Genomic DNA, 26,737 nt, shown 5'->3' with positions numbered 1-26,737 from the left:
TCCGTGTGTCTGATACCTGCCCTGCTAGTGGGTGTGAGGGGCCGTCTCACTGCGGTTTGGACTCGCTTCTCCCCAGACCCGGCCGCACTTACCCAGGGCCTCCACGTCCTTCAGGGGGTCAGCACCCGGGGAGAGGATGAAGAAGATGGGGGTGGAGGGGCTGCTCTCCTCGTAGGACTTGGAGAACTCAACGCTCCGGCCCTCCACGAACTTGCTGCCCATCTTCTCCTCCACAAAGTTCCTGAGGGGGACACACCTGGTCAGACCCGAGGCGAGGGACCGTTTTTCTGGGGGACTTTCTTAGGCAGAGAAGGGCCTCTAGCTGGAGAGTCGGTCTCTACAGGGGCCTCCTGCAGGCAGGGAGGGTGTGGAGGGGAGCGTGCGCGGTATTAGGCGGTGTTCGCGCTGGGCACCCTTTGCTCCCGTCCACCTGTGCACAGACAGGTGAGAGGCTCTCAGCCAGCTTTCAAAGGCGTGCAGGGTCAACCGGGAGGGAACCCGGGCTGCAAGGGTTCCAGGTGACCACATCTCAACGCTCCCAAGGAAGGGATGTTTCTAGTGGCTTCCTGTTTCCCACACACTTCCTATCTGCTCTCCAGACCAGGGCAGCAACAAGCAACAGAGCCTAGATCGGCCTCTGCATCCTGAGGATCTCCCCCGACGGGGGCTCTGAGGAGGAAGGACGCGTGCATTACAGTCGCTTTGGTGAGCTCCATGGACCGCAAAACATGGATCATCAGGAAAGTCACAGAAAAAACCTAAACTTCTCTTTACATAAGCACCCCTCTGTTCCAAGCCCCAAACTCTATCTTGACCCTGATAAGGCTGGGGTCAGCCGAGGCCCCTCTCAGGGTGACCTTGGGATCTCAGCTCTCTGCCCCTCTCCCTTGACCACAGGTGGCTGAGCTCACTGTATCTGAATGAACCACAGGAGCTAAACTTATGTCCAGTGCGGCCTTTGACAGAAGGCCGACGGCAGCCTCCCTGGGAGCGAACGCACTTATTCCCAAGGAGTCGGCGATCTGAGCGCTCTGAGCATCGTGAAGACCCGTGGGTGGACCTGTTCACATAGAAGCTTCCCTCTGAGTCAACGGGGAGTCTGCGGGCAGTTGCCAGGCGGGCCTTCCCACTCCCGTGAGAGTGATACCTGTCATTCGCTCCCGGGTCTGGCCTTTGCTGGCTTCTGTACAGACCCCTGAGCCAGCGCTGACCACAGCCGGTGGGAGGGCTCCTGCGCAAGGCCCCTGGTTGTGCTTGATTCTGGCCTTTGGAATTGACCCGGCACGTCAGTGCTAGAGTCCTTGCCCGGGAAGGAATTCTAGAAGGTACAGGTCCTGCCTGGGGCAGGAATGTCACGAGCTCCCTGCTGCTCCTGACGTGGCCAGGCCATGTGGTCATTCTCTGTGGCTGAAGTGATGATGCAGAATAGAGGGCGCCTGGTTCCGGTCGGGCTCCGCTGCTCCTGGCGCTGTGTCCTGGGCACAGGGGTGCTGGAGCCGCCCCCAGCGGCTTGCACGCTGGCAGGTGCTACAGACCCGGGCTGCTGTTCTGGGGAGCCCGTTGCCAGCACCCCGCCCCGCCATGGGCGAGTTACCCTCCCTGGGCCTGTGGACCCAGAGGAGGGGAGGTGCCCGGCTCGAGAGGTTGGCGGAGGGCGGAGTGAACCCGGGGTCTTGGGGGGGAAGGCTCTGAGCGCGCCTGGCACCCACGCTCTTGACGACTGTGTGTTATTACTATTCGCTGTGGACTTGGAGTTGAACTTCCTTGCTCTTCAGCTCCACTGCCCTGTTTGATTCGGGAGATGAGTCTGCTCTCCTCGCAAACGCTGCAGAGCATGACTTGGGTTTGCCTGGCGTTTGCGGTCGCCCACGTGGTCCTGATGCGTTTTCTGCCGTGGTGACTCGGGTGGCTCTCAAGGGTGCTCTGGGGGCCTTGGGGCTGGACACCCACACGTGCTCAGCTCACCCGCAGGCGGTGTCCCCCTGGATGCTCAGTGCCCTTCGCCTGGCCTTCCCCACACTGTCCATGTCCGACCTTCCCGGATGACTTCCTGCTTTCTCCCTGGACCAGCTCGACTCTCCCTTGTGACGTGATTTCTTGCTTCAGTCCGCCCGCTCCCCTCCTGCACCCAGAACCCCTCGTGGTCCCTTTCCTCTTCAGTCCCGAGAAAACAAAGCAAAACAGAAACACATGTCTGTAAACAACCAGTGGGTGTGAGTCAGGCCTCTGCTTTGTTAGAGGGGAATTCTATTATGGACGTGGGCATCTTTTGGGAAATCTGGTGGCTTTCAGGCCACAAGGACAAACGGAGAACCAAGACGCCCCTCTGAGGACGGGGCCTGTTTCATTCCCTCCCTCCCCCATGACGCCATGGCCTGCCCAGGCCGGCCGTGCAGATGTTACAGCTGTTGATATTCCTGAAGTCTTTCTGTGCTTTGGGGAGTGAAAGGAACGGGTGCTGAAGCCCGATGGTTAAGTTTCCAGTCCTGGAGGCGTTTCAGATCCAGAGAGATTGTTCACGAAAGCAGAATGGTTCTCTTTGCGAACAAGCCATAAAAATAAAAGATTTACTCTAAATCCAGCCACTGAGGCCATGAACGTCCTCGGATGCTGATGGCTCTGCCACTGTTTTCTCCCCACAGCATCCTTAAAGGACCCTGCGTGGTCGTGGCCTCGGAGGTCATTAGCGCCCAGGATTTTTTTTTTTAATATTTTATTTATTTATTTATTTATGGCTGCATTGGGTCTTTGTTGCCACGTGCGGGCTTTCTCTGGTTGTGGCGAGCGGGGGCTACTCTTTGTTGCGGTGCGCGGGCTTCTCATTGCGGTGGCCTCTCTTGTTGCGGAGCACGGGCTCTAGGCGTGCAGGCTTCAGTAGTGGCAGCACGCGGGCTCAGCAGTTGTGGCTCATGGACTCTAGAGTGCAGGCTCAGTAGTTGTGGCACACGGGCTTAGTTGCTCCGAAGCATGTGGGATCTTCCCGGACCAGGGCTTGAACCCGTGTCCCCTGTACTGGCAGCGTGCCCAGGCTTTTTTAAAATCTTGGTGGCCAACCCGGGGAGTTTTATCTTCCCGTCGCTTATCTTGGGGTGCCTCTCCTCGGCCAGGGTCAGGGGAGGTGGGGGTTCCTGTTGGCCACCTTCAGAGACCCCAGAGCTACCAGAACTCAGAACGGGAATTGGTGGGTGGGATGGGATCCCATCCACTATGTGGCCAAGGCTCGCACTCCCCAGCCCTGAGGCCCAGGCCCAGTCTGGAGCGGGGGTGGGGTGGGGTGGGGGCACTCACTTGATGGCGTAGGTCATGCGGTCGGGCCGCACGCACCTCATCATGCACAGCTTCTGCAGCGCCGTTTTGTTCTTCCACTCCTTGGGGAAGATCTCCTTTTCAGGGGCTTCCGACTCCACGAGCTTCTTCCACCGTTTGGCGGATCCCTCGATGTCGCTGTCCAGGTTCTTGAACTCATCCATCTCCGAGAGGGCCTGGGGGCAGACGGCCTTTCAGCTCTCCCCCATCCCAGTGGGCACCTTCCCCGCGGGCTCCGGGAAAAGCATGACCATAGGGCCTGTCGCTCAAACGATGAGCTGCTGGGGATGAATGGCTGGGACGAGGGAGGAATCTGATTAGGGATGTGACTCCTGGCTGCTTCTCCGGGGGCTCTGGAACAGGGGCCCTGCTCATCCCAGGGGGCCGCCTTCCTCTGATCTTTCTGAACTGACACAGTGAGGGCCCCAGGATTCTGAGGAATAGCCTTGACACTTTGCATTTTCCTGGAGGTGAGGGGAAGCGGCGGAGGGGCGACCCCTGGACCCACCCTGGGGCCCATCGCGGCTCAGCTTGCCGCCTGCAGGGACGTGATGATGAAGTTGCTGCGCTCCAGTAGGACAGCACAGTCCCCGTGAGCTGGCAGGCAGCCCATCAGTGCCTGGTCCCACCTCTGAGGCCTCCTCGTTCTACTGAATGTTACGGCCGGGAGCACCTTGTAAACGTGTCCGGGGCGAGCAGGAAAGGCCGCGAGGTGGGGAGAGAACACAGTGTTCAAGTCTGAAGGCCAACCTTGATGCCGCCCCACCCCTGATGCGGCAGGAAGTCCACGGGTGACATGACCCCGGCCTTGAACGGGAACCGCAGAAGGAAATCCAGCTCCACCGGGTTCAGCTCTTTCTTCATGGACAAGACCTGAGGGGCCGTGGGGCTCGCTTAGATGTTGCCCTACAACAGGGGCTCGTACCCCTTGCCTGCAGGGGAAGCACTGCCCTGCCCCCTTTGGGGTCAGCCCAAAGCTTGGTCAGCACCTTGTTTGTTTTTAAATTACGGTACAATACGCACAGCATAAAAATGTACCATTTTAACCCTATTACAGTCTGAAATCCAGTGGCATTTAGTGCGTTCACACTGTTGTACAACCATCACCACTGTCCAGGTGCAGAGCTTTTTCATCACCCCAGAGGCAAAGCCCCTACCCTTCAGCAGTCCCACCCTCAGGCAACCATCAGTCTACTCTCTGTCTCTACAGATTTGCCTGTTCTGGACATTTCCAGTAAATGGAATCATACAACATGAGGCCTTTTGCATCTGAGCGTGTTTTCAAGGTTCATCCATGTTGTAGCGTGTGTCAGGGCTTCATTCTTTTTATGGACGAATAATGGGCCAGTGTATGGCGAGACCACATCTTGTTTACCCAACAGTCCGTTGTTGGACGTTTGGGTTGTTTTTGCCGTTTGGCTGTTGTGAATAATGCTGCCATGAATGTTTATATGCATGTATTTGTTTGAATACATGTTTGCAATTCTTTTGGGTATATACGTTTTCTGGTCACATTCGAAGTCACCTTGCCACTTGTGCGCACAAGCTCTCTGGGCTTCTAGCAGGCCCTGTCTTGGTCACTGAAGTGGCTTGTTGGGCCACTGGCCCAGCCCCTCATCTCAGATGGACGGCGGGGGAGCCGGGGCCGCAGTCACTGTAACCTCCCCAGCCAGGAGCTCACACAGCTGCTTTCTCAGATTCCACAGAGCGTTTCCCCTGAGTCAGGGTCTCTCTTTTTTTTTTTATCTTAGTAAAATAAAAAGTTCTTTGGGCCTGAAAAGAATACATTCTACTCTGGAAAATTAGGGGGAGCATCAAGGAAACTTATCTTGATGTGCTCTTAGCAGGGAGAGAAACAGTGAACCCGTTACTCAGAGATTCACATGGAAAAGTAACCTCCTTAACCTGGACCCCTAATTCCAAGTTGGAGTTTGGATGGAAAGCTGGGTTGACATCGATGCCCAAGCTAGCTATGAAATCCGTGTTCCCAGTAACACTTATAACATGGTGCAAACAAAGTGGCGGAGAGGCTGTTTAATCAATTTAGTGGAACCATAATCTTTAAATATTTCAGCAGGTCTGTAAAAACGGGGGATGTTTACTCATTAGTACCTTTCTTTCCCATCCACAGCGGGCTAACCGCTAAGGCGGGACTGTCGGCTCGGCATGACTTCAAGGGACTAGAATGACGTCTCTCTTTAACTGACCTCCCCTTCAATGGCTCCCATTGGGACACCTTTCCTGGTGCCAGCTCAAGAGCCCAGGTATGTTCCTCATATTGTTAAAAATGCAGGTTTGGATCCACTGGGTCTGAGCCGGAGCCTGAGAATCTGCATTTCCAACAACCCCCCCCCAACTCTCTCTCTCTCTCTCTCTCTCTCTCTCTCTCTCCCCCCCCCAGCACCCCACCTCACCCCACGGGGCTCCGGTGCTGTGGGTCCAAGGACCACACATGGGGCATCGAGGCCAGATGTTACCTGAAATGCCACCTGTGCGAGGAAGATGAGTCTGTCTCGCTCGAAGAGCCCACGGGCCGTGTACATGTACACGGAGTAGGTGATCTCGTCCGTCAGGTTGGTCACACGCTGTTTGACCTCGTCGGCGGGGGCGGTCTTCTGGATGGCCTTCTCGAACACCACGTTGAAGGCCTGGTTGGGGGTGGGGGGCGGTCACCGAATGCAGGGGGCTTTTGCGGGTGGGCTGCGAGGCTGCTCCATGCTGCCCACGCGGGCTCTGGGGCACCGCTCGGACCCGGGTGCTGGTGCTGATCAGACCTGGTGCCCTGGGTCCCACCCCCCCAGCCCACCTGCAGCCTGGGCCCCAGTGGCCCCAGATCCCGGGCCCGGATGCAGCCGCACCTTGAGCGAGAACTGGTAGATGGGGTTGATCTTGTTGAGGTCGTTCAGGATGAAGTACAGCAGGGACGCCCTCTCCGCAGCCGGCCGATAGTTCTCTCTTGCCTCGTTGATTTTAACTTCTGTGATTTTTGCCTCTTGCACCTCAAAACAAACAATCAAAAAATGGGCAGAAGACCTATGTAGACATTTCTCCAAAGAAGACATACAGATGGCCAACAGGCACATGAAAAGCCGCTCAACATCACTAATAATTAGAGAAATGCAAAGCAAAACCACAGTGAGATATCACCTCACACCAGTCAGAATGGCCTTCATTAAAAAGTCTACAAATAACAAATGCTGGGGAGGGCGTGGAGAAAAGGGAACCCTCCTACACTGTTGGTGGGAATGTTAAGTTGGTGGTTGCAGCCACTATGGAGAACAGTATGGAGGTTCCTCAGAAAACTAAAAATAGAACTACCGTCTAATTCAGCAATCCCACTCCTGGGCACATATCCAGACAAAACTCTAATTCAAAAAGACACACGCACCCCTATGTTCGTGGCAGCACTATTCACAATAGCCAAGACATGGAAACAACTTAAATGTCCATCGACAGAGGAATGGATGAAGATGTGCCTGGCGGGCATCCATGCCCCCTGACCCTGCCCCAGGCCCCCAGGGGCCCCCATGTGGCTACGGCTTCTCTTCTCAGTGACCATCTGCCCAGCTCCCATGCCCCCTGTGTGCTCCGGCTGGGGGTGCAAGGGGGTAGCCCCCAAGATGGTCTTTTACCTTTTCCTCAATCTCGCTGGCCGTGTGTTTGGTGGTCTCCAGATTCTCAACTAAGGCTGTGTCTCCCAGAAAGTTCCCCGATGCGGCCGACAGACGGGCCAGCAGAGAATCTTCCAGATCTTTCAAAACAATCTTAAATTCATTCTGAGACTTGGTGAGGTTCGCCTGCAGGAGGGGCAGAGACCCAGGAAGGGAAATCAGTCACTGGCACGGCCTGGTCCCCCAGCTGGGGGGCTGGGGGGCCTCAGGGCCAAGGCCCCGGGACTTGGAACGGGAGGAACACGGCAAGCCTGGAGGAAAGGGGCTGGAGTGGAGGCCCCCAAGCAGTGCGGGGTAGGGGGCCTGCGCCTGGGCCTTGCAGCTGCTTGTCATGGGCAGCTGTGCAGCAAGGACGTGGGGACCGTGGGACATGAGTGGGGCCCGGGACCCCTGTGAGCCCATGTGTATGGCTCAGCCAACCAAGGAAGGGCCTGGTACACAGGGGCCGGCGGCAAAGACGTTCTCGTGGGGCAGGAGTTCAGTGCTTTAGGGCAGCCCGGGCACTGCTGTGACTCCTGTTCTTTCAGTGAGGCCATCACTTGATTTAGAAGTAGATGCGGGAGGCAGCGGGGAGGAGGAGTGACTCATTCTGTCGCACCAAACACACTCAGTGTGACAAGCAGGGCACCTTCAAAGCGGCCAGACGCCTGGGTCCCGGTGGCCTGCCCCCTGCTGTCCTGAGCTGCCCGCCCTGCTTCTCCTGTCTCCACATACCTTCAGCTGCTCCAGATCTGGGCGCTCTTTGGCCACCACGGCGGCCAAGAGCTGGTCCTCGAGCCCGTCCCTGGTGACCAGGAAGTTGATCAGGGTGCACTGGGCCTGCATCTCGGGCTTGTAGTGGGGGTTGAAGTGCTTGGTGTGCAGGATCAAGCGGAAGTTGGGGTGGTACTCCACCTCTTTGTCGCCGATCTTAATGAACCTGGCGGTCGGCGGAGGGAGAAGTTAGGAGGGCTCCCGGCGACCAAGGGGTGGCAGCACAGCCAGACCGCCTTTCCCGCCAGCCCGGGAGGAAGGTCCAGACTTCTCAACGAAATGTTTCACTATAAAGCTGCTTAGAATAAAGGTCTGCCAGAAGCCATCGGCACACTTTTCCACTTAACCGGGAAGTATTTCCCCTCTAAATGCACGAAATCACTTGGCATATTGTGCTGGGGTTTACCCTGATTAATAAATAATCTGAAACTTGGAAAAAAACAACAACCGCAACCATCCCTCTCTGGACTGTGACCGGCCCTTCTAGAAAATGCACCTGCTCTCTCTCTGGCCGGTTTGTTCTGATGTTTTAGGAGCATTTACTTGACCCTGGCTGAACATCTTATTCATCTGGAAGCCTCTGCAGAAACACTCTGGCCTGGGCTCCACCCCAAAGCCATTAACATTAGAAAGATATTGACACCCCAATTCAGAACACCGGGACCTCCCTGGAGCTCCCCAGGTGAATCTGATGAGAGGCCAGGGTGGGAACCCGGGTCGGCTCACTCACTCGGGGGGTCGCTTCTCTCCGGCTCCCTACTCTGCTCTCCCCTTTCTGGCCGAGCTTACATTTGGGGGGCCCTCTAACTTCAGCCCTGGGTATCACTACTCACGCCAGGCCCTTCTCAGAGTCTAGGACATCAGCACATTTATGTCACCTCTGTTCTGGGCTTCCGCCTGCACCCCGGCATTTATAGGTGGCTCAGATCAACTCCGACCTTTACATTTTTAAAGTTGATTAATTTTTTATATTAGAAAAGCAATACAGGGAATTCCCTGGTGGTCCAGTGTTTAGGACTCCGTACTCTCACTGCCAAGGGCCCGGGTTGTTCGTTCCCTGGTCGGGGAACTAAAATCCCATAAGCCACACAGTGCAGCCAAAGAAAAAACAGTAATACAAGCTCAATGCATCAATAAATGAACGGGTAAACAAAATGTGGCAGGTCCACACAATGGAATATTATTCAGCCGTAAGAAAGAATGAAGTATGGATACTCGTTACAGCTCAGATGAACCTGGAAAAGATACTCAGTGAAAGAAGCCAGGCACCAATGTCCTAAATGCCACTGAACCGGTCACTTTTGGTTAATTTTATGTTATGTGAATCTCACCTGAATAGAAAGAAATAGACTCAAGATTTGCAAAGTGCATGGAAATAGGAAAAAAAAGATGACAATTAAGGATCGCGACCTGCAGGCAGTCGCTAATAAACTGTTGGTGTAGGTCTTCCTTCCTAATTGGAATGTGGTCCCAAAGTTGCCAGTCTCTCCCCTGGGAGCTGGGGGTCCCTTCGCGCATTTTGCTGAAGCCCCTTCTGCCTCCCAGGAAAGGAAATGCCCCGCCCTTTCTCTCAGTCCAGAGGCCAGACCTCACCACTGAGGACGACCACGTGGGTGAACCCGCGGAGGTGGATGCTGCCACTCACTTTCCCTTTTTGATTGTGTTCCTGCCCAGCAGAGGGTCCAGAACCGGGTCCACGGTCTCGCCAATGTTCTCGATGAGCAAGGTGTCCCCTTCTGAGATGGCCTGCTCGATGATATCCAGGTAGCTGTGGGCACAGCACAGGGGCCGTGAACGCCCTGGGGCCCGGTGACGGCGCAATTGCCTGCCCCAGAGGGACCGAGAGAGGTGACCGAGGGGCCAAGAGCTCATTCCTCTCCCAAACGCCTCCTTCCCGAGAGGAGCTCAGGGCTTCTGCATCAGTCACCCCCAGGCTCCCCATGCCGCTGTGTCACGGCCATTGCTTCTCATCTATGACGATGAGAGATGGGAAGATGACCGCCCGCAGCCTCCCAGCTGGCAAATGACCAGGCAGGACCAACGCAAGCAGGAGTCGAGGCCAGTGCTGTCCCCCAGCAGGAGCGGCAGGAACAGGGGAGAGAGGAGCCCCGAGTGTAATTCTTTACTGCCAGTGCTGTGGCCCAGGGCCAAGTACTAAAAAAATCCACTTGTGGGTCAGTGTTTGTTTTCAAAGACCCATCCATCCATTTAGCGAGTATGAAAGGCCCCAGGTGGACTTCCCAGCACCGTGGCCTGGCCGGTCGCCACCTCTGGAGCCCCTACCCCACCCGCCACGGCCAAGCACCTCTTCTGTCCCAGGCAGATGGCCTTCAGCTTGCTGCCATATTTGTTTTTGATCCACTTGATGCCCTGCAGCTGGGCGTCCACGAAGAGGGGCCAGCGCTCCGTGTTGCACAGGATGGTGGCATTCTCTGTGGACATGCGGTCGCTGGGGAGCCCCTGGTTGTTCCAAGTGGCCACGTCTGCATCATCGGTCAGCAGGCTCAAGGGATCCAGACCTTCTGTGATCGGGATGGGGACCTGCCGAGGGGGCGATGTGGCCTTACTCACCGCTCAGCTGAAAGCGGCTCTCTGGGCACCACGTGGGCCGCCAGGCTGCGTGGGGGAAGACAGCCATTCGCATCGCCCTGAGGACCAGCTTGGAGCCCGGCCAGAAGGGATGTCGGCGTCGGCCTCGCAGGGCCACCGTCTATATTCTGAGTGGCTGGAGCCCCCATCGCAGGAACAAAGGTGCCATCTGGCTGGGGCTGCCCTGCCGGGGACCTTGCCAAAGGTGCTGAGTGATGAATGCGACAGGACCTCCTACCTTTAACTGCTTTATATAAGGGATCCAAAACCTCTCCATTAGCTCATTTCGATATTTCTTGGTGAAGTAGCCCACGTAGGAGACGAAGGCGGAAATCAGCAGGACGTCCCCACACAGTGTGACCCCCTGGCTTTTGAAGTTCTCCACCGATTCGGCCCAGCGGATGTTTTCTGACGCTAATCCTCCTACCAGCCTGAGATGGGGACAGGGGTCAGTGGGCAAAAGAGAAGCATGTGTGTCGGGTGGGAGAGAGGATGGACTGGAGGACCAGGAAAGGCGCGCCTCCACCTTTAACACGCCAGGGACCTTCCAGTTTCAAATCCTTACCCTGCTCAGCGGTTCAGGAAAAAACATGCTTTGGGGGCAGTTTTGGGCAATAAATGCTTGAGGGAAGCAAAACTAATGCTTTCTGGAGGCGGCTGGGAACGCCGAGTTTCCCTTCCTCAAGGTGCCGACGTCATGTGGATGCTGACGCTATCTGACCACATCACCCATGTGCCAAGGCTGCTGCCTGGACACCACTGAGCACGCGCTTTGGGCAGCGGGAAGTCCGGAGGCAGCCACCTGGCCCTGTGTGGAGTGGGGACTCCAGGGTGTGCCTCATGCTTCTCAGGCCACCGGCTCGAGGGCTGGTCCCTGACCCTAAATGGCACACCAGGAGTCTGAGAGTGTTGACAGGTTTGTGCTTGATTAGCCTGAGGTCTGGCTTTAGCATCCTCCAAGCAGCCTTCCTTGCCAGGGACCAAAAGACCACTTTACCTTGGTAGAGGTGAGTCCACATCCCACGGGAGGCCAGGCACACAGCCTGGGGGTCTACCCAGGGTTTATCTTATCACTTTGTGCTCAGAAAGTGGGGGCTGGGGGCCTTGCTGCCTCCACCTGGGGCGTATCCCCCCCGAAAGGCCATTCTGTGGGCTCATCCCTTTCGGGGGGCGGTGTCTGAGGACAGGAGGGGTCCCTCGGAGGGAGTAAGGCACCTGTTAGCCAGCGAGATCACACTACTGGTGGCATCAGCCTCTTGCTGACACTTGATTTTCTCGGCTGTCGCTTTTTCAAATGCTGACGTCAGGTTGCTCAGGTTGGCGTTGAGCTCCTGAAGGAACAAGACAGACAGGCCCTGAAATCGGGCAACGCTGGGCATTCCCAGCTCTCCTCCCGGGAGGGCCGGGAACACGGCCGACGCCGGCAGCCTCCGGGGCGATCAGGCCCCCACATTGGCCCGCGTGCTCTTGCCCTGCTCCATAATTCATGGCAGCAGCTGTGCCGACCCCTCTCAAACGGAGACATGGACCAGCCGCGCCTGCCGACGGCACTCACAGCGATCTTGCTTTTGATGCGGGAGAGCTTCTCCTGCGCCTCGGCCAGCTCCGCGTTGGCCTCCTCCAGGGCCTGCCTCTTGGGGGCCACGTCACAGTAGACCTCGTAGAAGCGGACGATGTTGATGCACCAGGAGCAGAGGCCCGCGGCGGCCGTGGACTTGGAGCGGATGAACTCGGGGTCGAACGTCGGGTTGCCTTGGTAGGGCCTGGAGCAGGACGGCGGGTGCTGAGGACGCAGACCTCCCGCCACCCCCGTCCTGCCTCCAGCTCCGCATCCGTCCGCGGCTCTGGTCCCCGTTACCGGCAACAGGACCGGGAGCACATTTAACTTTGTTTTTTTGTATCTTAGTGATTATAGAAAGAAGAAGAAAGAAAAGAATGAAACCCAGAATTCTGGCCTCTGCAGTAGAATTTAGAAGGTGAAGGGCAATGGAAGTAGTGATTTCAAGTCCTATATTCTAGATGATGGAAGAAAACCTGTGTTTTTTTTTTTAATCTCTCTGTTCCTGCTGCTTTATATGGCTGGTCTCATTTTCATTCTGCAACAACTCCAGTCCTAGGCAAGAAGCCTGGGGTTCGGGGGGGTCAGCAACTTGCCCAGAGTAACGCTGACAGGAAGTGTCGGAACCAGGGTTTCTTCACCAAGTTCTCACATCAGGGGCCGCGTGTCAGGTGCTTTTCTGAGCCCTGCCCATATGTCAGGTCCTGGAGCCGCCCCTGCTCTGGCATGTGTCCTCACGCCATCTGACTCTGGGCAACAGGCCCAGAGAGGCTGAGTGTCTCTCCCAAGGTGACACAGCTTGGACTGGGCAGTGTGGGAATTCACACGGAGCCAGGCTGCCCCAGAGGCCACCCCCGCTCCCCCGCACCCCCCACACACAATGGGCCACTTCTGCGTCCCCTCAGCTCAGTGCCCAGTTTTCAGGGATCACCAGTGAGGCTAAGACTCTAAGGATGAGACTTACAAGAGGTGATGTTAAAAAAAAAAAAGGGGTGACGATGTTATTGTACAAGAGGGATGAGGAAAAATGCCCGTAGATGCAGTTAAGATGCTCTAGAAACTAGAGCATCTTAACTAGTTTTTAAAATAATGGCAACGTCATTGAGCACAACAGACTGAGCTATCTGCAGGAAGAACTCTAAATGGACAATTCAAAATAATAATTGAAGTGTGATTTGAATTTAGGTGGGGAACACGGCCCATCACCTCCTCACTCTGGCGTATTTTATGCTTCATTTAGGCAAAGAGTACAATGGGTCTGCGTCTTTTAAGCACACTCCAGACAGCATGGGGAGGTGGCAGTTGAGAAGTTTGGTGGGTGACAAGGAAAAGACATTTATCATGGCGTTATTTATGACGGCAGAAACGGAGACAGACTAAACCCTCAGCAACACAGGTATAGTAAGTAAATTACGGTTCATCTGCAGCAAAAAAATCAAGCTGATCAAGTGTTTTGACAACATAGGGAAAAGTCTTTTTTCCCCCATGATGTTAAGTAAAAGATAAAAAGCAGAGCAGATAATTGCATATACACAGTATTCTTTCAACTACAGGGGAAAAAAACTTGAGAAAAAATACTGAAAGGAAATAGGCCAAATGTTGACACAGGCCGCTCCCTGGAGGTGTGCCTGTGTTTTTCTTGTCTTTTCTCTTAAACTTTAAACTACTCCTTAGTCATCAAATGTTTTTCCATCGTCCAGCCCTCTTCCTCAACAGATGGAGCTGAGAGAGGTTGGAGTCTCACCTGGGGTCATGCAAGGGGCTCCCTTTCTCAGTTGGGGTCAGGTCGGCCCTGAAATCGGGTTGCCAGGGGATGGCGAGGCAAAGAGTGTTCACAAGTGCAGTGCTCACCAATGCTAGCGCATTGGATTTATGGGGCAAAACGTGGAGGTCCCCCCTGTACAACCTTCCCAAGTCCCACTAGGACCCTTTGCTGGAGTGCTTGTACCTGGACAAATATCTCCTCAAGCAGCAAAATACAAAGAGGCTATAAGGGACTAAAAATACTACATGCATGCACAGTTGGGGCCAATTATGAACAAAAAGATACAAAAAAGCTAAAACCCAACTGCCTCTTCTGAGGTGTTGGAGCAAAAGCAGGGTCCTGTGCATGATCCCTGCACACGGCACCACCAAGGGGGTGGGCAGGCCACCTAAGCCCCCCCTCCGACCCCACCCACTGATCCACCCCTGGCCTCCCCCATTTAAGGGATCAGCTCACCCCCCACCCCCCAAGCAAGGTTGGGGAGACAGAGGGTGATGAGGCTCCCCGCAAACTTGGCATCATGCTTCACCTTGACGCCTGGGCAGCTCAGGGGCAGGCAGATTCGCCCAGACTGCTGCCTGCTGTCTTTGGGGGTCACACCTCACTCTGTGCCACCCAAGACCCTGTGCCGCCCAAGACCCTGCCCACTCCAGCAAGCATAGACTTCCCTTGGGACCATGCGGTATGGGGCCAGGGGCAGGCAGGAGAAGATTCGGGACCACACAGTGCCTGGACGTGACGTGCTCCCAACAGGATGAGGACTGAGCTGACCCCAAGTGGGGAGCCGAGCCCCAACTCACTTAAATGCTTTCAGGCAGGTCTCGGGGATGTGCTCCTTGTCAAACTTTTTCAAGGAGTCCAGGAAGGTGTCCACTTTGCCCATCATGATTTTCGCAGCTTTCCAGCTCTTGTCCTTGGGGATCTTGCCCCCGGGTGCAGTCAGAATCATCACGGCGGCCGTGACATTGACCACGGCGTCTGGGGGGGACCCGAAGGACTTCAGCTCTGTCAGGTTGTTCTGCAAAGACAGACGGACAGACTAGAACGGGGATTTAGCCCCGAGCAGGACCAGGAGGCCCCCGGTGATGACCCCACGGCGTCTCCTCTCTTCCTCTCTTCTCAGGTGTCGTGATCCCCGTTTCTTCCCCCTCCTGCCCTCACCTTATTCAGAGTGTCAAGGGCCTCCCGCGCGGCCAGTAGGGCCGGCTCTGCCTTGGCCAGGTCTGTTTCACAAGCTTTTTGTTTCTCAGCAACATTCTGGAAGGAAGACAGATGGGAAAGATGGATGCAGGGGTCCGTCTGGGTGGCGTGTGTGAAGGGGGGCCCTGGGCGGTGTGAGGGGCAAGGAGGGATGAGGAGGGGGGAGGAGGGGAGTCGCCCTTCGCTCTCGCTTGCTGGGTCACCGTGTGAAGCCCGCTTTTCCCCTCCCTGCCTCCTTTGCCCCAAAACACTCAGGTTAGAAGGAGCTGGGTGTCAGCTGACCTGGGATTCAGGGAGGGGAACCGTTCCTTCTCTTGGCTCCAGCTTCCAGGACCAGGGGGGAAACCTGGGGCCACACAGGCCCCTCCCTGGCTTTGAGGCCTTATTTCTTGGTGCGACTGTGTCATCCCTCCAGGATGGACCATTTCAGAGGTACAGCCCATCCTCCCCTTAAAGTGAGAACATCTTCATTCACGCATGCACGCATTCATTCATTCATGCATGCATTCGCTCTTTGGCTCAGGAAGAACCCCTCTGAGCCTTCAGGCACCAGGCAGAGAGACCGGGAGAAGCTTGGTACCTATCAATCAGGAGTAGCATCTGCGTGACAACAGAGATGAAGAAGCCAGCCGAGGCTGGGAGCTTTTGCTGGGCAAGGAGGGAGGAGGACAGAAAGAAGAGGGTCTCTCTGCAGAAAACCTCCTGGAGAAGCCCATTCCGTACCTTACATTAGGGACGTGTGGGACACGACTCAGGGAACAGGGCATGGAAGGCACGGACTTGGCCAGTGGTGCTGGGAAGCTCCAGGCTTCCCTGGAGCATGCCTGATTGGGCCATTTCTGGATCAGGGGTTGGAAAGGGGTGGGCACCCAGATGTTAACAGCTGCATGTGAGTATCAGATGGCAGGTCCCTGAGTTCAGGGTGCAGGTGTGGGTCCTGGCTTGGATCCTGACTATGTCACTTGCTAATTTTGAGACCTCGGGCGCATTGCCAACCACCCTAACAGGGCTGTGGTCATGCAGGTTACAACGAGGGATGGAGCAGGGCTCCTGGCTACCCCACCTGGCCCGGGACCGGCCGCACTCCAGCTCTGGTGGGAAGGGAAGGGCTCAGGTCCCCCTCCTGTTGGCCTTGGAAGGAGGCCGTCTCAGGCAAAGAAATGACTTGCTGCTGTCCTCCCTCTCAAGAGACAGCAGACAATTACTGGGACTCTTAATTTAGACACTCACACAGGTGCATGACTAATGACAAAAAAGGCACGCAGGAAAAGGCGATGAGAAATCAACTCAAGCACATGAACCTTCAGCGTGGAGCCCACAGGGCCAGTGGCACTGGAACATCTCGGGGCTCCAGGTGCAGCAAATCTGAGGACCAGGGCTCCGAGGAAGGCTTCTTAAGCCTTAACATGCTCACAGGCCACCGGCATCTCACTAAGATGCAGACCCGATTCAGCAGAGCTGGGGCCTGGGAACCCGCATTTCTTACCAGCTCAGGAGATGCCACTGCTGGGGCCTGGGAGGGCAGCCCTCTGCCTAGCTGGGGGCCCTGCGCTTGGGAGAGATGTCCTCCCTGCGGGGTTCCTGCTGGTTTGCCCAGGCCCATAGGAGATACTGGCCACCAGGGGAAGGGGCCCAGCTGAGCAGAGCCACATGCCGCTGCCCGTCTGCCCACCTTGTTGATGACCTCCACCTTGATTTCTTCCTCATCAGCAATGGCTTTCTCTTTGCTGACTTTCTCTGTTTCCACACCCACCACGTGGATCAGCTTGTCCGCATTCTCGTTTTTCTGCTTGAGCTCAGCCTCCTGAATTGCCAGCTTGGCTTTTAAATCATCCACCTAGAGGAGGATGTAAGAGACAGGCAGGCTGGGGCCCCGGCCACCACACGCTGCCCCCTACTCAGCCGGGCTGGTGGCTATGGGAGCCGCAGGGCCGAGCAGAACAGCAGGCCTGCTGGTTGCTTACCACTCCCTGTGACACATTTCTAAGTGCTTTTTCAGCTTCTCCAAGGTAAGTATTTACTGAGCACTGACTGTGTACACAGGGTCGCAAGTATAAGACCCATTCCTGTTGTTCAAGGGGGTGGCAATCAAGGTGGCCGGATAAAAACAATGTCAGCAGAGGCAGGGTGCTGAGGGGTTCTGGGGAGGCTGGCGGGGCTGTGAGAGTCTGGAGCTGGGGATAAAAAGCTCCCTCGGGCACTCGGGTGAGGCCCTAGGCAGCCAGGCAGAGGGAGTTCCTGGAAGTGGTAAGTGATGGGCTGAGACACCCTTCCCCATCTGGATGCTTTCTAGCACGAGGCCATGCCGTTGCTGTAACCGCCGTCCCCTGGGTGCATTTCCTGTGTCCCAGGACCACTCCCAGAAGGTACCTTTGGGGAAAAAGAAATGCTTGCTGAGCCGGGCTTCTCCCTTGTTCCTATCCAGGGAGGGAGCAGGCTGCTTCTTGGCTCCGGCAAGCTCTGTCCAAGGAATGGACAGCCCCACCACCGTGTTCCCCTCTCCGCCCCCATGGGGTGGCCTTGGCTCCGTGCAGCAGCCTGTGTCAGGGGCCACCCTCCACCTGTGCTTTTGCAGCTCCAAGGCCTGCGGCAGCTGTTTACCAGGCTCCCGCGGAGACGCCAACAGTGGGCAGTAAAGAGGGAGCCGGGGCTACACCACGGAGGATATTTAAAACCACGCAGAAAACTTAAAAATTAACACGGCGTGAAAGTACAGCAGATGCTCTTCCATCTGGGCATGGCAGTGTGAACGGGGCTCCAGGATGGACCCGCCTCCACGGGCTGCACTTGACTGGATGAGCAAACCCCACCAGACGCAGGACCCCCGGGAAGCACCCGACGTAACATTGGCACCCGGAAGGCGTTTGGGATCCACCGTCTAGGTTAAAACACATATACCTGCTGTAGTTTGCCAGTGGAAGTTTCTCCGAGGCAGGGGTCCCAGTCCCCTTACTTTGTGTCACATGCCTAGGGGAAGGTTCTGGAGGCACATCCCGAGGCCCCAGCTCTCCTACCTGAGAGGCTGTGCTCTGCAGCTTCATCAGCCCGTTCTCCAGCCTCTCGATTTTGGCGACCAGCTCCATCCTCTTCTTGGCCAGTAGGTTCTGGTACAGTTTGATCTGCTCCAGGAAGGTTTTGGGCGTGGTGTAGTTGTAGCGCCTCTCGGTGGCGAGGTACACCTTGGACATCTCATTGACGGTCGTGTGCACGTAGGACATGAACAGGCTGATGGAGGCCTTAACTTCTGGCTACAAAGACAAGACAGAACCATTCATTCCCCGGTGCCCTGATGGAAGAGGAGGCTGCTGGCCACAGTGGACCACAAGGTGGGTTTCCTTCCTCGCTGAGGATCCTGGATGAGTGGTACCCCCTCTGTCAACCTTGGCAGTTCAGCTGTCAAATGAGGCTCAAGACAACAAGGCCTACAGGGCTCCCATGGGCGATGGTGGTATTGCACCACCAAGGGGCCCAGTCAGAGCCAAGGTTGTTACTGTTCTCTCTCTGACTCACACACTTGCATATGCAACATGCTTGAATAACCAGGTATTTCTGCAAGCATTTATCGGACATTTCCTGTTCCAGGCCCTGGGGTTTTAGTAACTCCTTTCCCAGCCCCCTCTGGCCCGCGTCCACGCCAGGGTCACAGCCCCACCACCTGGGCCTGCCCCACCTGCCCGAAGACAGGCACTGGGAGCTTTGCCCCAGGAATTGTTCAAGGGATATTAACAGTAATTCAGGTTAATTTGGGAATGTGTTCATCTGACACATGCTTCTTCGGCATCTACTCTGCAGCCCTCGCTGGTGCCAGTGGTGGGGCCATTCGCTGGTCCCAGGAGGCCCCCGCCTCTACAGGCACTCGGGGTGTGGAGGACACGTGATGGCGGCATTTCTGGGAAAGGCTCGGCCTGCAACTGAATGCTCTAACCGTGATAAGCAGGGGGCTTTACCCATCTTTAAAAACTAGGGAAGAGGTTAATTTCAGGCTTATTTTATTCCACTTAATAACTGAATATGTGTTCAAAATAAAGCAGACACGATAACCACGTGGGATTTATTCTAGGCCTGTGTATCACTTGCGTCAGCTGGGTCACAGGTTAATGCCCATTTATAGGCCGGCAATGAGCACAAACGATGAACGCGGGCACCGTCTTTCAATAAAAGAAAGACACTGTAGGGACTTCCTTGGTGGTCCAGTGGTAAAGAATCCACCTTCCAATGCAGGGGACGTGGCTTCGATCCCCGGTCAGGAAACTAGGATCCCACATGCCACGGGACAACTAAGCCCGCAGGCAACGACTGCGCTCGTGCGCCTCAACTAGCGAACCTGCGAGCCGCAAACTACAGAGCCCACGCGCTCTGGAACCTGTGGGCCACAACTAGAGAGAGAAAACCCACATGCCACAACTAGAGAGAAGCCCGTGCACCACACTGAAGAGAAGCCCGTGTGCCACAAAGAAGATACTGCGTGCCGCAACTAACACACGGCCCAGCCAAAAAATAAAACAAACAAATAAATAAAATGTTAAAAAAAAGAGCCTTTAAAAAAAAATAAAGACACTGTCAAGGAAAAGGAAAAAAAAAAAAAGAGAAAAAAAAAAAAGAAAAGAAGGCTTATATCACCCCGTCCTACTTGTCATGCCCTATAAAAGGCAGGTCAAAGGTGAGGCAGCGGCCCTGGGCAGGGCCCTGGGGGCAGAGCCATGCTGGAGCCCAAGGCAAGAGGAAAAAGTACATACGGGCTCCACAGTCGGCTCCAGTCAGGGACTATGTCCAAAGCCCGAGCGGCTCAATCTGTTTGCATGTGGGATCCCCCGGAACCAGCCCTGTGGGCCCGTGGCCGCATGAGGCCCGGAACACCCAGCTGATTGAAACGACCATTTCCCTGGCACAGTCACTCGGGGCCAGAAAACCAACAAACGGCAGCCTGTCTTTGTTTACAATTTTGATACTTTTGAGCATTTCAGCATTAATGTTGATTTTTTAAACTACTGCATTAAAATATCACCGCTCTTGAGTAAGTTTTTGGTGCCCCCTTAAGCTTTGCACCCAAGGCGAGTGCCTCAGCTGCTTCACCCTACTCCCGGCCCGAGGGGGGCCCCTCCCTCCCGGCTCTGTGTCCCGTGATTCACCTGAATCCCCTCGGTGTCCTCAAGGAAGCGAGTGCTGACGGACACCAGGGCGTCCTCTGGCCACTCATGGAACCAGTCGATGGCTGTGCAGTTGACCACGGCAGGGAATTTTCTTGCTCGTACACGCAGGACGGAGCCCACGGGGGAGAAACACAGGATCACCTAGAAGTGGACACAGTTGCTGCTGGTTGGGGGACGGCGGTGCTGGGGCCGAATCGCGCTGCTTTTGCAGAAAGCCCCATTAGAAGGAAAAGCTCTCTGCATGGTGTCTGTCTCCAAGTGCGGGGGTAGGGAGGACATTCCCAGGTCCGGGCTGGCAGTGTGGCCATTGCATCACGATGTGAGGGTGCAGGGGAGTCCCGAGCCCTCCTGAGGTGGCCCCACAAAGGGGGAAGGAGGGCTGGGTGCAGGAGGGAGTGGGGCGTGGGCAACCACACTGGGTAGGTGAGGTCCCAGAACAGGGAGGACTATGGTCCTTTAGCAGGTCTGGTCCTTGTGGGGGAGGGAGGGACGAGAGCAGGGCCAGCTGTCCTACTGGTCACGGATGAGGAGGGAGAGAAGGACCCAAAGTGCTCTCGGTCTAACTCGGGTAGCTCAGCCAGCTTCCCCAAAGGGGAATGTTGAAGGTCAAGGTGAACTAATCTATTTAAACGTGCTCTTTGGGGCGGGGATGTGCATATAGAAATCACTTCTTTCAGCCACAAGGCACTTCTAACAGCACACCTCCATCAGGCAGCCCACCATACTCTCCTAACAGTTTTCCATTTCCTCTGCGGAAACAGCCCCTAACTCCTCCCCGAGTGAAGAACCAGCCCTTAGACAGTCCCCGGGACCCCCTACCTTCAGGTGCCTGCGCACTTTCTCAATGAAGAATTTCCAGCATGCCTCCCGAGTGTCCGTCAGGCCCAGGGACTTCACTTGCGGCCGCATGGAGGAGATGATGTTCTCCACCTCGTCGTCTGTAAACAGCCCCGGGATCTCCCCCGAGGCCAGCAGGTCATTGATCAGCACCAGAAACTGCTCCTCGGCCACCTGGGAGTCCGTCATCAGGAACACCGAGGGAACGTTCTTCACAGCTGACTTGATGTACTGGGCACCGAGGTCGAGCTGGACCCGAGGAGGACACCCTCAGAGGTCTTGCCAAGAAGATGCTCGTGTAGAAGCATCTTCCACCACCACCCAGACGGGGGCACCCAGAGATCAGCTCCGTAAGAAATGGGCCAGGTCCGTAGATGGAAACCCAGGGCCTTCAGTGGAGGACAGCCAGGCTTGTGGCGGCTCTACTTGCCACAGGTCCAAAGTGGAAGCAACCCAGGCGTCCCTCAATGGATGGATGGATAAACACAATGGGGTCCATTCACACAGTGGGATATTATTCTGCCTTAAGAAGGAAGGAAATTCTGACCGTGCTACAACACAGAGGAACCTAGAAGACATTATGCTGAGTGAAATCAGCCAGTCACAAAAGGACAAATAGGACTTGTCCTCATGTGAGTACAATTCCACTCATACGAGGTCCCTGGCAGAGTCGGATTCATGGAGACAGAAAATAGGACGGTGGGTGCCAGGGGCCGTGGGGAGCGGGCAGGGGGAGTTAGTGTTTCATGGGGACAGAGTTCTGTTTGGGAAGATGAGAAAGTTCTGGAGATGGATGGTGGGGATGGTGGCACAATTATGTGAACGTATTAATGCCACTGAATGGTGTGGTTAAAATGGTAAATTTTGTGTTGTGTACGCTTTACCGCAAAAAAAGGAATAAAAAGCTTAAATGAAGACCCTGGAAGAGGCCCCAAATAAATACACCACAGGCTGGGAGGGGGAGGCTGGAAAGAATGAATAAGCCTCGAAGTATTGCCTCTGCTTCTCATAACTCCTACCACATTACTAGTAGGTTTTAAAGAAATAACTTGACAAAACAATTGCATGGTAATTCTGGATGAATAAATGAAGGAGAATAGTAAAAAAAAAAAAAAAAAAAGCATGTTACAGAGCAGTATGAATAGCTTGCTATGTTTGAAAAGTATGCCAATTTACATGTATAACTTGTAAATATATATTAAAATGTCTGTCAGTGTCATCCAAGTATGAATGTGAATTTTCAGGGGTTTGGTGATTTGCTTTTCTTTACTGTCTAATTTATTTATTTTTTTTTTTGCGGTACGTGGGCCTCTCACTGTTGTGGCCTCTCCCATTGTGGAGCACAGGCTCTGGACGCGCAGGCTCAGCAGCCATGGCTCACGGGCCCAGCCGCTCCGCGGCACGTGGGGTCCTCCCGGACCAGGGCACGAACCTGTGTCCCCTGCATCGGCAGGCAGACTCTCAACCACTGCGCCACCAGGGAAGCCCTTTACTGTCTAATTTTTAAAGAAGACCTGAGAGCCTCTGTAATTATTTTAAAGGCTTTAAAATGTCCATTGTAGGCATCTCGAGTAGCTCTCTTCTGCCCTTTGGAAGCAGCACACCTCCCTGACATCTGTTCAGAGAGAAACATCACCAAGGTCCCTCAGCTGGAGTTGACAGGGGTATAACTGGGGTCAAAAGGCAAGCTCCAAATTCCAGGTTTTTTGGACAAGCTTAAAAAACAAATCAAAGGGAAGCCCTGAGCCTGGGAGAGCAGAGGCCTCAGGTGGGATCCGAGCCCTGGTTGCGCCCTTGGGCGTGGCCTCCAAGGCAGGTCCTACTTGGAGAGGCGGCGGGGCCTTGGTGTTGAGACACATCACTCTTCCCATTTTACAGTCCATCATGGATGTGGGCTGGGGGCCGACAACGCCAGAATCAGCCGTACGTATCTAAACGCGGGAGCTTCCCTGCGTGCGTGAGCCCGGCGGTCGCCCTGGGGGAGGCGAGTGTGGCGGTTGCACAACAGAGGGCAGCTCCTGGCTGGTGCGGGCTCAACTGGCACTGCTGTCATGCTGACCCCTGAGCGTTCCTCCCTCCTGCGGTTTGGGAATGAACGAATTTGGGAAGGGCCGCGAAGTTCCACCAGGTTCAGCTTTCGAATCCGGTTTGACGGGCTGAGGCAAGGGATCTGCTTGGAGCGAGGGAAGCTAGTTGCTGCAGGGACCCAGGTCAGAGCGGAAGGTTCTGGAAAGACCGATGGTCCCTAAAGGCCGAGGGCCAGCGTGGTGGCCCCGGGCCTGCAGCACTGCTTTTCCCCCTATCCCGCTTGCCCCTCTCCTGGAGAATCGGGGTTCGCCGCGCCTTCTGGCCGCTGCCCTTTCTCTTTGGCTTCTGCTCCCGGGCTCTCTCCTGGGACCCCCCAGGGGAACCTCCTCCGGCAGAGACCTCAGGGCCTCTCCTCGGCCGCAGCCCACTGTCCTGCCTGGAGCCTCTGCGGCCTCGACTGTCGTGAAGCTCGGCCCTCTCTGGCCTTCCTGCTGTGGCGCTTGCTCCGTCCCTGCTGACCGCTGCTCCGGCCCGCGGTCCTCGTCCTGCCTGCCCCGGGATCCCGTTCTCCTCAGCCTCTGCACCTCTCTGGCATGGACTCTGCCACCCCCACGTGCTCAGGCTGAGGGGCCGAGATCTCCACCTGCCGCCCTCTCCTGCACGTCCCCGCCCCACAGGTCCCAGTGCGCCGTGGCCGTCTCCTGCCAGGCGTCCCCTCAGTTCCTCCGACGCCCACGCCCACGAGGCCACACATTATCTTGGTTTCTCCGCACTGGAGTCCTGGCCGCCCGCGCCCCCCACCCAGTCCCCCCGTCCTCAGCTCCTGTCTGCTCGAGGGAGACATCGTGTCAGTAATTGCTCCAGCTGCCAACGTCACGGTCAGCCCCACGAGCTCAGCTCCGGGGGTCCCCTCCTCACTCACCATCGAGGAGGAGGGAGCGGGTCCGGACAGCGGCACCCGAGGATGTTAAAGACAGCCTGCGTCTGGGTGCATCTCGGGACCGGCGGTAACAGAGCGGGGTGCACACTCCCCTCTCTAGCCGGGACACACTTCCGGGGCCCCTCGCAGCCGTCGTCATTGCCGGCAGAGACGAAGGAACCAGGAGCCCAGGTTGGGGGTGAGTCTCAGGGAAGAGGGTCGAAGAGGTGTGGCCAGGGGCGCCCTCCTCCTCCTGCCTTGCCGGCTGCAGGAAGGCAAGCGCTCGCCCCGCCTGCCCCTCCCCAGTCAGCATTTGCTGAAGGTCGAGGGGGCCGCCCAAGCTGCTGGGACATGGGCCTGGCCCCTCACTCAGCTTAAAGCATTTCTCCAGAGGGTCCGGCCCAGCTCTCTGGGCTATTACTCGGGCCTTGGGAAGAGGGCTCACAGAAGTCAAAAGCACGCCACTGCCTGGCCGGGGGACGCAGCAGGTGGGAGTCCAGCTAAGGTCCCATTCCTCTGGTCAGTGCAGGGCAGAGCGCTCGCCCACGACGAGGGTCTCGCTCCGTCTCTCCCTCCTCCCTTCTTGTTGCACTGCCTGGTTGCAGCCTTCGTGGGGTCACCGGGGCTCCTGTGGTACCCCACTACCCGTCACCCCTGAGCGATCTCTGCTGTCTTCAAGCCATCCTCCACTCTGTCCCAGAACACCACCAGATCCTGCCCCTCCTCTGCGCAAATGACCTTGACAGTATCTTGTTTTCTTGGGACCAAGTCCAGGGTTTTCCATGAGGCACACGATGGCCCTTGGGTTTGGATCCTGACCTTTTTCCCGCCGCGTCTCCAAACTCCAGTGGGTGCTCGTGGCTTATGGTACGACTTTATAATAATGTTACATCATCACGTACGCATCTGTTACGCTAATAACATATACATTGTTAACTTCTTACTGTGACACTATCATTAGAACAATAATAATACATCTTATAACTGCTCAGGAGTCTGCTTCCCCTAATATGACGCAAGGTCTGACGCAAGGTCCTACAGCCCTGTTTAGGGCTGCCCTTACTTCCGAATCCACAGAAGCTACTTAATAAATAACAAATATAATAATAAATACCTAATAAATGATAACAAATGAGGAGTACAAACCCAGTTCATCACGGGCGTAGGAGCAATGAATTGTGATGAAACATCACAGAGTTGCTGCAGCTAATGCCAGGGGATGAAACAGCAGCTGCCACAGTCGGCCCCAAAGTGAGGCCAACAAAATCCTCACAAGGACAGAGCAAAGAGTATGATGCAATCAAGAAAATAAAGCAACACGATGAAGCTAACAGACTAGAAACTTCTCCAGTGGAGACAACTCAGTACAACTGTACAGCTCCAGATGCAAGGATTCTAACCACTCTGAGTGCCCTCGGGGAGTCAGTGCAAACCCACTCGCTCAGCTTGGCTGAGCACCGCTAAGACCCACGACGCGCCGGTTCAGTTCAGGAGGCGGGGTCTGGCAGAACCTACATTAGGGAGACCTCTCGCTTAAGGCTGGGATTTTAAAAATACAGCCAGCTGTAGTCCTAGTCCTTTGATAGGAAGAGCAGAACGCACTGGGGGCGATGACAAGCTGGACGCTTACCTGGAGGCCGCTGTCCCTGGCACAGCCTGCTTGGCATCGTTGGGAGAGCAGGGCTGAGAACTAGCTCACCGTCCCCATCGTCCTTCCTGGGGCCTCTACCCGCAGACCACCCCCTCCTGCTGAGGTCCCAGGGTGCCAGGTTCTGGCAGGGGTCCAGGCCATCCCCCTAAGGCCACCTGGCCAGCAACTGCCTCGGAGCCGTGAGCGGAGGGGAGGGTCCCCTGGGTCTGGCACTGTCCTGGCCCACAGAAGCAGCCTGGACACCAAGGCAAAGAGAGATGAGCCGTGTAACGTGGTCCAATCAATTTCAGCTCTAATCCGAGACACAACAATGGTTAAGCTCTAGACTGATCGTGTTTGACTAGCACACAGGTCCCCAAGAGAGCAAATCTTCGGGAAAAAGAAATCAATAAAAAGCCTCGGCGGCACATCTTGGGGATGGGAGACCTGAGTCAAGCTTATATTTATTTGATTAATTCAAAAAAGCAGCCTCGGGGTTTCCCTGGTGGCGCAGTGGTTGAGAGTCCGCCTGCTGATGCAGGGGACACGGGTTCGTGCCCCGGTCCAGGAAGATCCCACATGCTGTGGAGCGGCTGGGCCCGTGAGCCATGGCCACTGAGCCTGCGCGTCCGGAGCCTGTGCTCCGCAACGGGAGAGGCCACGGTGGTGAGAGGCCCGCGTACCGCAAAAAACAAACAAACAAACAAAAAAGCAGCCTCCCAGAACCCTGAGCAGGTAGTTAGACAGCTAGTGAGTACCGGTTCTGAATTATTTAATCTGGAAAACTGGGGAAGATGCGGCACGGTTTGATGACCAGAGACGAGAACCAAATCCCTTTGCCGCTGTTATCTGAGGTGACTCTCTACTGGCTCTAATCTACTGGAAACCCACACTTCCTTTTACCTTCGTCACATGGCTGTGGGCACCGGCCCAATATGTCCCTGGCCTTTACCGTCTAAGATAAACACCCTGCTGGTGACCTTCACGTTCTCTGCGCTGGATGCTTCGCTTGGGGAACGGGAGTGGGGAGACTCTTCTCCACTCCCCCTCCTGAAGGGCGGCTTATTGAAAGGCGACGTCTCACCTTGAGGTCTGGGATCCCGTAGCCCTTCTTGAGGGTGATCTGGAACACGTCCAGCGCGCTGATGTACGCGGCCAGGCGGGAGAGGCTCTGCTTGCCGCTGCCGCCCACCCCCACCAGCAGGGCGTTGCCCCGTGGGGACTCCAGGATGCGGTTGATCCTGCAGATGTGGGCCACCGCATCCTCAAACAGCACCTGAAGAGACCAGACCAGAGAGACCCCGGGCGTCTCACCGCGCAGACACACCTCC

General features: G+C 55.9%; 1 protein-coding gene across 1 annotated transcript in view; it reads right to left on the bottom strand.

Moving 5' to 3' along the window:
- Positions 1–26,737, bottom strand: part of DNAH17 (dynein axonemal heavy chain 17) — a 109,466-nt gene that overhangs the window by 14,418 nt on the left and 68,311 nt on the right. Inside the window, exons 53-71 of the mRNA XM_060082475.1 lie at positions 26,491–26,682; positions 20,812–21,078; positions 19,972–20,133; positions 17,857–18,090; positions 16,515–16,679; positions 14,804–14,899; positions 14,443–14,660; positions 11,875–12,082; positions 11,535–11,650; positions 10,558–10,750; positions 10,036–10,271; positions 9,376–9,498; positions 7,692–7,896; positions 6,939–7,103; positions 6,165–6,305; positions 5,784–5,954; positions 4,057–4,179; positions 3,289–3,482; positions 93–241 (exon numbers count right to left, since the gene is read on the bottom strand). Coding sequence (XP_059938458.1) covers positions 93–241; positions 3,289–3,482; positions 4,057–4,179; positions 5,784–5,954; positions 6,165–6,305; positions 6,939–7,103; positions 7,692–7,896; positions 9,376–9,498; positions 10,036–10,271; positions 10,558–10,750; positions 11,535–11,650; positions 11,875–12,082; positions 14,443–14,660; positions 14,804–14,899; positions 16,515–16,679; positions 17,857–18,090; positions 19,972–20,133; positions 20,812–21,078; positions 26,491–26,682 — 3,358 coding nt within the window. The remainder of the gene's footprint in view (positions 1–92; positions 242–3,288; positions 3,483–4,056; positions 4,180–5,783; positions 5,955–6,164; positions 6,306–6,938; positions 7,104–7,691; positions 7,897–9,375; positions 9,499–10,035; positions 10,272–10,557; positions 10,751–11,534; positions 11,651–11,874; positions 12,083–14,442; positions 14,661–14,803; positions 14,900–16,514; positions 16,680–17,856; positions 18,091–19,971; positions 20,134–20,811; positions 21,079–26,490; positions 26,683–26,737) is intronic.

This window comes from Mesoplodon densirostris, chromosome 18 (assembly GCF_025265405.1).
Source record: "Mesoplodon densirostris isolate mMesDen1 chromosome 18, mMesDen1 primary haplotype, whole genome shotgun sequence".
Taxonomy (NCBI): Eukaryota; Metazoa; Chordata; class Mammalia; order Artiodactyla; family Ziphiidae; genus Mesoplodon; species Mesoplodon densirostris.
This window is presented reverse-complemented; position numbering and strand designations above follow the sequence as displayed.